Source organism: Mustela nigripes, chromosome X (assembly GCF_022355385.1).
Source record: "Mustela nigripes isolate SB6536 chromosome X, MUSNIG.SB6536, whole genome shotgun sequence".
Taxonomy (NCBI): domain Eukaryota; kingdom Metazoa; phylum Chordata; class Mammalia; order Carnivora; family Mustelidae; genus Mustela; species Mustela nigripes.
Genome location: NC_081575.1, coordinates 75,066,039 through 75,076,395, shown reverse-complemented (window position 1 = coordinate 75,076,395; position 10,357 = coordinate 75,066,039). Strand labels below are relative to the sequence as shown.

The 10,357-nt window shown below is 36.3% G+C and overlaps 1 protein-coding gene across 1 annotated transcript; it reads left to right on the top strand.

Annotated features, from left to right (window-relative positions):
• Positions 1 to 1,609: 1,609 nt before the first annotated feature.
• On the top strand, positions 1,610 to 3,728 carry SPIN4 (spindlin family member 4). The gene has a single exon (XM_059384920.1). The coding sequence runs from the start codon at positions 1,883 to 1,885 to the stop codon at positions 2,630 to 2,632; it is 750 nt and encodes a 249-aa protein (XP_059240903.1). The 5' UTR covers positions 1,610 to 1,882; the 3' UTR covers positions 2,633 to 3,728.
• The last annotated feature ends 6,629 nt before the right edge of the window (positions 3,729 to 10,357 follow it).

Below are 10,357 nucleotides of genomic sequence, written 5' to 3'. Positions count from 1 at the left end.
ATTCTGCCCTTTTAGCTATTAAATGGTACAAGGACTAGGTTTTTTTTTCTGTTCCTGCCTTGGAAGGTATGAAATGTGGAGGCAGCCAGTATTTTCATTTTGCAGCTCTCTCTCCTGCTTTTCTACATTTCTATATAAAATGATGACCTTTATTTTACCTGTAAAGATATGAGGTATTGTCTTCTCACCAGTGAAGGATGGAGGAATGAGAATTAGGGAGTAGACTTCCCTGGCTTTAATTACCATCTCGTAATGTAGGATACAGGGCTAAAAGTTTTACAGACATTACCATTTAATCCTCACAACAACCCTGTGACTTGAGGTAGATGAAATTACAGACACTTTCTTTTCTATCTTTCAGATTTTCCATAGGAAGATGCAGTAGTCCTATAATCAGAAAAAAACAAATATATACAACAGAAGCCCTTTCATTTTTCTCACTATAAAGTTTGTTTCTCTCTCCATAATTTTGTCTCAATAGCCTACTTTTTCACACGTTGTCCTTATCTCATATGTGGATTCCCATGGCATTAAATATTATTTGAAAATTTTGTTTATACTACTTCAATAAGTCCATATATGAAGGTAAATTAGCTTCATTACCTATTTTGTCATAGCACAAATAATGGACCATCCACACAAAGAAACATTATGGGACAATTAAAAATCATGTTTCCAGAGTATTTGATAAACTTGGAAAATGCTCTTGATATAAATTGGGAAAAAAATAAGCCATAAAAGTATGAAATCTCACAATTTTGTAAAATATAAAAAAGAAATCAGAACTAACATTTTGCTGTATGTCTAGATGGTAAGATCAAAGTTAGTTTTGTCTTTTATTTCACTGAATTTCAGAAATTCTCCATGTCACTACATTTCTTTTACATTCAGAAAAGAAGATCATTAAAAAAGGCATTACTGGGAATGATCAGGTATAAAATAAAAAGGAGAGTTTGGATCAAGATGGTGGGCTTTTTCTTCACTGCTCTCATATTCCTTAAACTGAAAGAAAATAATTTGTATGTACAAACTCTGTTTATGTATGTATTAGATATTATTTTGTAAAGTTTTTGTAAGAAATTCCTGTAAGATAGAAAGCAGATGGAGTGGCTGTGGAGAACGCTGACGGGTGAAAGGCGGCCAGAAAGAAAGAGCAGGGAAGCCGGCCTTTCTGGCTCCAGTCTGAGGGAAGCGGTCAGGGAGCGCGTGAGGAAACGAAGGAGTGAGAGACTGTGACTGCGTACTGAACGCGGGTGCGCGCACTGACCCGCCCAGTCACTGCAGGCACAGCGGAAGGCGGAATGGCAGGGGGCGGGGCCGAGGCGCAGGCGGGCTCTAAGGGGTCGGATTCCTGAAAAAAAGCAAAAACCCCGGCGCCAGAGCTAGGCCGGGCAGAGCAGCGCTGCGAAGCCGAGGCCGCGCGAATTTGTCAGAGACCCACCGCTGCCTGCTCCTTTGCTGCTGCAGTCATCTCTCTTATCCCTTGACTACATTTCCTGTCGTCTTCTCAATCACCGTTTTTGCAGCTTCAGCACCAGCGATAACAGCTAAGTGGTCAATTCTGGGACTCGGGGTGGGAGTCAGGGTGGGTGCGAGGCGTAAGCAGTACAAGCTAGCCCGCCATCTGCTGCGGCAGCCGCCACTGCTGCAGACGCCTCTCCTGGGCGGGAAAGGAGAACACTGTCAAAAGGTCCACGCTGTTCCAGTGCCCACGGTCAGAGTTAGAACGTTTCTGTCAAGACTTGGGGAGAGCCTTGCACTTGGGTAAAGGAGGAAAGACCCAGAGATCACGAAAAAATATCTCATTTTGGGTAGTGTTGACTTTTTGTCATCTTAACTGAGGAAGTGGCAGCTTTGCTTGAGCCTCCTTAAACCCTGAGCCATGTCACCCCCAACTGTGCCCCCAATGGGTGTAGATGGCGTCTCTGCATACCTGATGAAGAAAAGGCACACCCACAGGAAGCAGCGGCGCAAGCCCACTTTCCTCACGCGTAGGAACATCGTGGGCTGCCGCATTCAGCACGGCTGGAAGGAAGGCAATGAGCCCGTGGAGCAGTGGAAGGGCACTGTGCTCGAGCAGGTTTCCGTGAAGCCCACTCTCTACATCATCAAATATGATGGCAAAGATAGTGTGTATGGGCTAGAGCTGCACCTAGATAAGAGAGTTTTAGCGTTAGAAATCCTTCCTGAAAGAGTGCCAACGCCTCACATTGATTCGCGCCTGGCGGATTCCCTGATTGGCAAAGCAGTGGGGCATGTGTTTGAGGGTGAGCATGGTACGAAAGATGAATGGAAGGGCATGGTTCTGGCGCGAGCTCCTGTGATGGACACTTGGTTTTATATAACTTATGAGAAAGATCCTGTCCTTTATATGTACACGCTGCTGGATGACTACAAAGACGGTGACCTGCGCATCATTCCAGATTCCAACTACTATTTCCCTACAGCAGAACGGGAGCCTGGAGAAGTGGTCGACAGCCTCGTGGGCAAGCAAGTGGAACACGCCAAAGATGACGGGTCCAAGAGAACCGGCATATTTATCCATCAAGTGGTGGCCAAGCCATCCGTCTACTTCATTAAGTTTGATGATGATATTCACATTTATGTCTATGGCTTGGTGAAAACCCCCTAAATTCATTGTGCTCTTTGTAAAAGTCATGGAACTATTAAATGTAAAACGTCATGTTCTTGTAATTGTGAATTTTTGGAACAGAATGGTGTCAGAGGTTCAGGAATTTATGATTACTTTTTACTTTTGTGCCTCCAAATCTTACAACGACTAGTCCCACAGTTTTGTCCCAAGTGTACACTGGTACTTTTGATATGGCTTTGTTCTATAATTGAATATTTAATTTGGGTGTTAATAGAAAACTGAAAAGTATTCATTACCATTGGAACAATGAAAAACTAAAGAAAAATCAGTGGTGTAACTCCACACCAGATCCTTTCTCCCATTTTATTATCTCCCCTTTCTTCTTTCCAGGTAACAAGTGTTAAGAACATGATGTATAACCTTACACGTTTTCCCCATCCACTTACAGAAAGTTTGTTGTAGTCTCTTCTGTAAAAATGAAAAGCCACATCATTTCTCTGTAATTGCTTTTCACATTTGGAATATCCATGATATCTATTCTAATCAGTAGCTGCAAGTCTCTCTCTCTCTCTCTCTTTCTCTCTCTCCCTCTCCCCGCTCTTGTCCTCTCCCAGTTCCCCTCTGCCCCTGGAATTTACTTTGTATTTGTTATAACACAGAGGTCAAATTATGCATTCTGTTCACATCAGGTACCTGATTAAGCCATCACATTTATTAAATAAATCACCTTTTCCCCTCTTCTTCTTTCTCTCCTTCCCTCTAACAGCTGCATATACAGTACATTTATATACCAAAAAGATATTCAGGCATTCTATCACTGATGGTCACTTAAATTATTTCCTTTTCTTTTTTGACCATACCACTGCTGCAATAAATACTGATAATTTTATTTCTATTGGGTAGATTCCCAGAAATGGGATTGCTAGGAAGGGATATATTTAATTTTAAGTAATATTACAAAATTACTATACAAAATGAAAGTGCTCATTTCCCATTATCCTGTCCAGTACTCTTTCAAGTTTGCAAATCTGGAGGGTGAAACATTAAATAGTAATTTTTTAATTGACAAATTCAAGGAGTTTTGTTTTTTTTTAACTGTTCGGATTTTTCTCTTTTGTGATTTGCCAATATGTATCCTTTGCTCATTTATCTATTGAATCTTTGATCTTTTTCTTATACATTTCTAGGAATTCTTATTATATTTCTCTAGGATACAGATTAATCATTTGTAGCCAATCTGTATTTTTTTCCATTCTATCACTGATCTTGACTTTAGTGGTAGTATCTTTTACTTTATAGATTCTTATATTGTTGTTTTTAATTTTTAGATAGACTGCTACCTCCTTTTAAGTTTTTTGGTTTCATATATTTTTCAGATGAGTGCCCCCAACCCAAGTCATAAAAATAGTCACCTATATCTTTTTCTAAAATTTTAATTAATTTTAAGGTTTTAGCTTTTTGAGCCATCTGGAGTTTATTTTATATATGGTATAAGATAAAAGTTCAAATATACATTTTGTTCACATTGGATTCATGATTATGCTATCATATATATTAAATAAGCCACCCATTTTTCAGTCTGTGAACCAGTATCCTGTCGTTTAACTATAGTGGCTTGACCATGAATTTTGAACTCTGGTAAAGCAAGTTACCTCTCATTAAGTGTTTCTTTTTTTCACCATTTCTTCTTTTATATAAATTGTTCTAGAAATTAATTTTATATGAAAATTGAAAGCATTCTTTCCACATTTCAAAAATTCTGATATCTTAGAATTGTGATACATTTCAACATTTCTATTTAGAACACAATTTTAATGATATTAACTCTTGCCATTCAAGAGTTTTGGTACCTCATTAAAATCTTTTGGTTTTGTTTTTGTAATGTTCTTCATATGGATCCATTACATCTGATTAAATTTGTTTTTAAATATTCTTTGTCACATTTTGAATTGGACATTTTTTCCTCTTTATTTTTAACTTCTTATTTTTGACAATATAGGTAAAATACAGAATTAATTTAATAAATTCTCTTATACTTTTTAAAAGAATAATTTCAATCTTCTAGGTATAAAATCATTTCATCTGCAAATAGTGATAATTTTATTTATTCAAAATAATGTTTAATAATGATTATGACAGATATGCTCATTTGGTATTAGTTTTCATGGAATTGTCTTTAGTGTTCCCTATTAATGTTTGGCTTTGGTTATTGGCAAATAGTCATTAACCCTTAAAATGTTTAAGGAGTTTCTTTTATTCCATTTTTTTTCCATTCCTGTTTCACATTAGGAGGCTTACTGAAAGTGGCTTCTGGAATTTATCAGATGTCTTTCAGCATCCATTGAAAAAATCATATGATTTTGTTTTCCTTTAATTTGTCAATGTAATGAATTAGAGGACTAGGTATTTGATGCTAAACCAAATTTGTGTTTCTGGAATAAATCCTACTTAGTCATCTTATAATTATCAAATAATCATTTGATACATAGCTAGATTTTATTTACCAATATTTTTTAGAATTATTCAATTTACACTTCAAACTGAAATTGTATTTTTTCTTTTTTTTTCATTTTTTAAAAATTATGTTAGTCAGCATACAATACATCATTAGTTTTTGATGTAGTGTTCCAAGATTCATTGTTTACATATAACACCCCCTGTCTTTATCAAATTCAGTTTTTAAAATTGTGCTAGCTTTAAAAATGAATTGGTGAATTTTCTGTCTTTTTTTGTGGTCTGAAATAGCTCTAAAAAACATTATAATTATTTGTTTTTTGTCTAAAAATTTTATTAAAATTCCAGTTGTTCTTTTAAAATTAGCTAGTACCAAGCTATAAAACAATTTAATCCTGGTGACAATTTTGATGGAAGATCCTTAATCAACCTTATCTCTCCAATGGTAATTGGTTTACTGAAACTTTCTATTAAGAAAAGAATGTATAGTTTCTATAAAATACAAAATTTAAAGTTTTCTCTATTATCAAGCTTCTTAGTTGTATTATTCAGATGTTTTATGTCCTTGCATATTGCATATACATATTTCTTAAATATGTTCAATATTGAAAACATTGTAATAAATCAGCTATCATGGTGTTTTAAAATTTCTTTGTATTTTTATTTATTTAAAAAAATTAAAACATGATACAGAAAGTATATAAAACATAACATTTGTTTACTTTTGTGCAAAATCAACTATGTCAATATTTAACAAACAAAACATTTTGGCATACTTCATTTAGAAATAGATTTATATATTTATTATTTATTCATTTATTTCTTTATTAAGATTTGATTTATTTATTTATTTATTTGACAGCGAGAGAGACAGCGAGAGAGGGAACACAAGCAGGCGGAGTGGGAGAGAGAGAAGCAGACTTCCTGCCTAGCAGGGAGCTTGATGCAGGGCTTGATTTCAGGACCCTGGGATCATGACCTGAGCTGAAGGCAGCCACTTAAACAACTGAGCCACCCAAGTGCCCCAAAATAGATTTATATTTTAAGAAGTGAGAACATATAATTTTATATATATACATATATATATATATAGACATATATAACATATAATAAATCCTTTTCCCAATACTGTAAAGTTTCCTTCCTCTGCTGAAGCAAACACTAACATGAATTTGGTGTGAATCTTATCTATGCCTTAAACATTTACTTTGAATATAATCATAGTCAATAATATTATTGGTATTGGTGCTTTAAAACTTTTTGACATAAATGGGAAACTTCAAATCATGTGGAATGTATTTTGTTTTTATTTTTTTCAAAGATTTTATTTATTTATTTGACAGACAAAGATTACATTAGGCAGAAAGGCAGGCAGAGAGAGAGAGAGGAGGAAGCAGGCTCCCTGTTGAGCAGAGAGCCTGATGTGGAACTCAATCCCAGGACCCTGGGATCATGACCTTAGCAGAGGCTTTAACCCACTGAGCCCCCCAGGTGCCCCTGTGTTTTGTTTTTAATTGTAGAAATATTTTCTTTTTTCTAATTGGGAGATGGATTGCAACAAGAATACAACCAATAACACTGACCTTAGAATGCTAGTTGATATTCTGAGTACTTTTACCACTTTTGACACTCAGGAATGCCTGGTCTAGCCACAGAACTGGCTACTGACTAAAAAAGAAAAAAAAAATTAAGTTCTCATTGAGATTGTATCTTGGCTGTTCCTGAGACAGACATCTACCATTGCCACTGACCTTGGGACCAGAAACAGACCTTACATTTCCCCATGATAATATTGGGGTTACTCCACATTCTGACTCTCAGAGGAAGGCTGGCCCTAATCCTGGAACTGTTTAAAGAGTTTGGGACATAGCAGAAGACAAAAGAAAAACCTCCCTTTCTTAACACATGGTCTTTTATCATTTAAGTAGTCTTCAGTCCAATAAAGAGGATATAAGATAGTATAAAACTCCACAAAACAATAAAAAATGTGATAAATGTAAGTATAGAGTTAGATGAGTGCATACGATAGATGACAAAAATAGTAATATATATACTTTTTAGATATGTAATAATCCTTTCTAGTCCCTGGTTTCCCACTGGGCCCCAAGTCCTGAAACAAACATTGTATTGTTTCATGATGACATTAGGTTATTAATATATAATCAAACAGAAAGCTCACCCCAGTCCTAGGATGTGAGGATTGAACAGAAAATCATCTAAACAAAATAGCTGATGTCTTAGAGCATATATCTTAGTGGGGGAAGGAAGACAGACACTACCACCTTCACATCTCTGACTCATAGGCCTTATATTATTTTACAGTGATTTGGGGATATTCCGTGTCTTGTTAATCAGATGAAGGTTTGATAATATTTCTAATTCTGTTTTAGGGGTTGAATATACAGCCGTGAGCAAAATATGACACTATGTCTTAATAGGAGGAAGAGAGAAAAAAAATTCAGTGTACTATACTCACCTGCTATGCTTTTGCCCCCTAATTTTCTGTGCTTCTAGACTAGAACCAAGTTGTGATTGTTCCATGATAATATAATTATCACACCTGCTTATTTGAGTCAGAGGGAGTCTCAGCCTTGACCAGGCAATGACGAAAACTGCCTAAACCTCTATTCTCTTGCACTTACATTCTGTTGTTTAGAAGCAGTCATACCCTCTACCTTAGGCCAATAGTCTAGAATCAGGTCTTATGTTATTCCATGGTGATACTGAAAATCTCCCATATCTTGGTGCTAAATCAGTGGCAAGACTGAAAGTGATTATGGCACTGTTTCAGGAAGTGTAAATAGGCAGAAACAAAGTCCTTGTTCTCATAACCCTTACAGTTTACACCATGTTGGATGGAGCCAAATTCTTATTTCTTTCTTCCTAACACACTTTATATGTCCATCAGGTTGTGATGATTTTTAGAGTGACTTTTAGAGCAGGGTAAGTAAAGTGGCAGGATGTGACTTTGGGCATACTACTTTATTAGATGGATAGATACTCTCAGAATAGATGGCATTTGAGTAAACAACTGAATAAATTGAGGGTAAAAATCATGTTGCTGATGCCTTGAGACAAAATGTGCCTGGAGATAGCACCCTAAGTATGGCCAGAATAGAAGTGAGCAGAAATGAGGATGGAAAGAAATGAGATCAGAGAGGTTATCAGGGCGAGATCCATGTACAACTTTTTTTTCATTATTTTTAAATTTTGTTCAGTTAGTCAACATATACAACATCATTAGTTTTTGACATAGTGTTCAGTTCATTAGTTGAGTATAACACACAGTGTTCATCACAACACAAGCACTCCTTAATACTCATTACCTGGTTATACACATCCCCCTTCTGTGATCCTCACTTTGGTTCCTGGACTGCAGAAACTCTCACAGTTTGTCTCCCAGTCTAATTTCTTCCTGAATCGAAGAAATTCCCTCCCTTCCCCTGCAGTCCTCTACACTATTCCTTATGCTCCACATATGAGTGAAACCATATGATAATTGTCCTTCTCTGCTTGACTTATTTCACTTAGCATACTCCCATCCAGTTCCATCAACATTGATGCAACAGGTGGGTATCCACCTATTCTGATGGCTGATTAATATTCCATTTTTTATAAGAAGCACATCTTTATCCATTAATCTGTTGAAGGGCACCTCGGCTCCTTTCAGGGTGCATGTGCCCCTTCTTTTAACTACATCTGTATCTTTAGTGTACATACCTAGTAGTACAAATGATAAGGCATAGGGTAACTCTATTTTTAACATCTTGAGGAACCTCCATACTGATTTTCAGATTGGCTATACCAGTTTGCATTCCCACCAACAGTATGAGAGAGTTCCCCTTTCTTCACATCCCTGTCAAAAATTGTTGTCTCCTATCTTGTTAACTTTTGTCATTCTAACTGGTGTATGGTGATATCTCACTGTGCTTTTGATTTGCATTTCCCTGATGGCTTGTGAAGTTCAACAATTTTTTTCAACAATTTTTTTTTTTATGCATCTGTTAGCTATTTGTATGTCTTCTTTGGAGAAGTGTTGGTTTATGTCTTCAGTCCATTTATTGACTGGATTGTTTGTTTTGTGGGTGTTGAGTTTGATAGATTCTTTATAGACTTTGGATACTAGCCCTTTTTCTGTAGGGCTATTTGCTATTTGCAAATAGCTCCTCCCATTCTGAAAGTTGCCTTTTAGTTTTGCTGACTGTTTCCTTTGCTGTGCAGAAGATTTTAAAGTTGATGAGGTCCCAGTTCTTTTTGCTTTTTATTTCCTGTCCCTTTAGAGACATGTATTGAAAGAAGTTTGTGTTAGAGGATGTCAAAGAGGTGGCTATCTGTACTCTCCTTTAGGATTTTGTTGGATTCCTGTCTCACATTTAGGTATTTCATCCATTTTAAGTTTATCTTTTTTGGTGTAAGAGAATGGTCCAGTTTCATTCTTCTGCATGTGGTTGTCCAATTTTCCCAGCTCCATTAATTGAAAAGACTATCTTTTTTTCTATTGGAAATTCACTCCTGATTTGTTGAAGATTAGTTGACCATAGAGTTGGGGGGTCCTTTTGTGGAGACTCTATTCTGTTCCAGTGGTCTATGTGTCTGCTCTTGTGCTAATACCATGCTTTCTTGGTAATCACAGCTTTATAATAGAGCCTGAAGTCAGGCCTTGTGAAGCGGCCAGACTTGGTTTTCTTTTTCAACATTTCCTTGGCAATTTGGGTCTTTTCTGGTTCCATACAACTTTAGGATTCTTTGTTCCAGCTCTGTGAAAAATGTCAATGGTATTTTGATAAGGATGGCATGGGAAGTGTAAATTAGTCTGGGCACCATAGACTTTTTCATAATGTTTATTCTTCCAATCCATGAGCATGGAATGTTTTTCCATCTCCTTTTGTCTTCCTTTCTTTCATAAGTGTTCTGTAGTTTCTAGAGTATAGATCCTTTACCTCTTTTGTTAGGTTTATTCCAAGGTATCTTAGTGGTTTTGGTGCTATTGTAAATGGAATTGACTCACATTTTCTCTTCCTACAGTTACGTTTTTAGTGTATAGAAAATCAATTGATTTCATGTTATCCCACATTACTGAGTTGCTGTATGAGTTTTAGTAATTTGGGGTGGAGTATTTTGGGTTTTCCACATAAAGTATCATTTCATCTGTGAAGAGAGAAAGTTTGGCTCTTTGCAAATCTGAATGTATTTTATTTCTTTTTGTTTTCTGATTGCTAAGGCTAGGATTTCCAGTACTGTGTTGAATAAAAGTGGTGAGAGTGAGCATCCCTGCCATGTTCCTGACCTTAAGGGAAAAGCTATCATTTT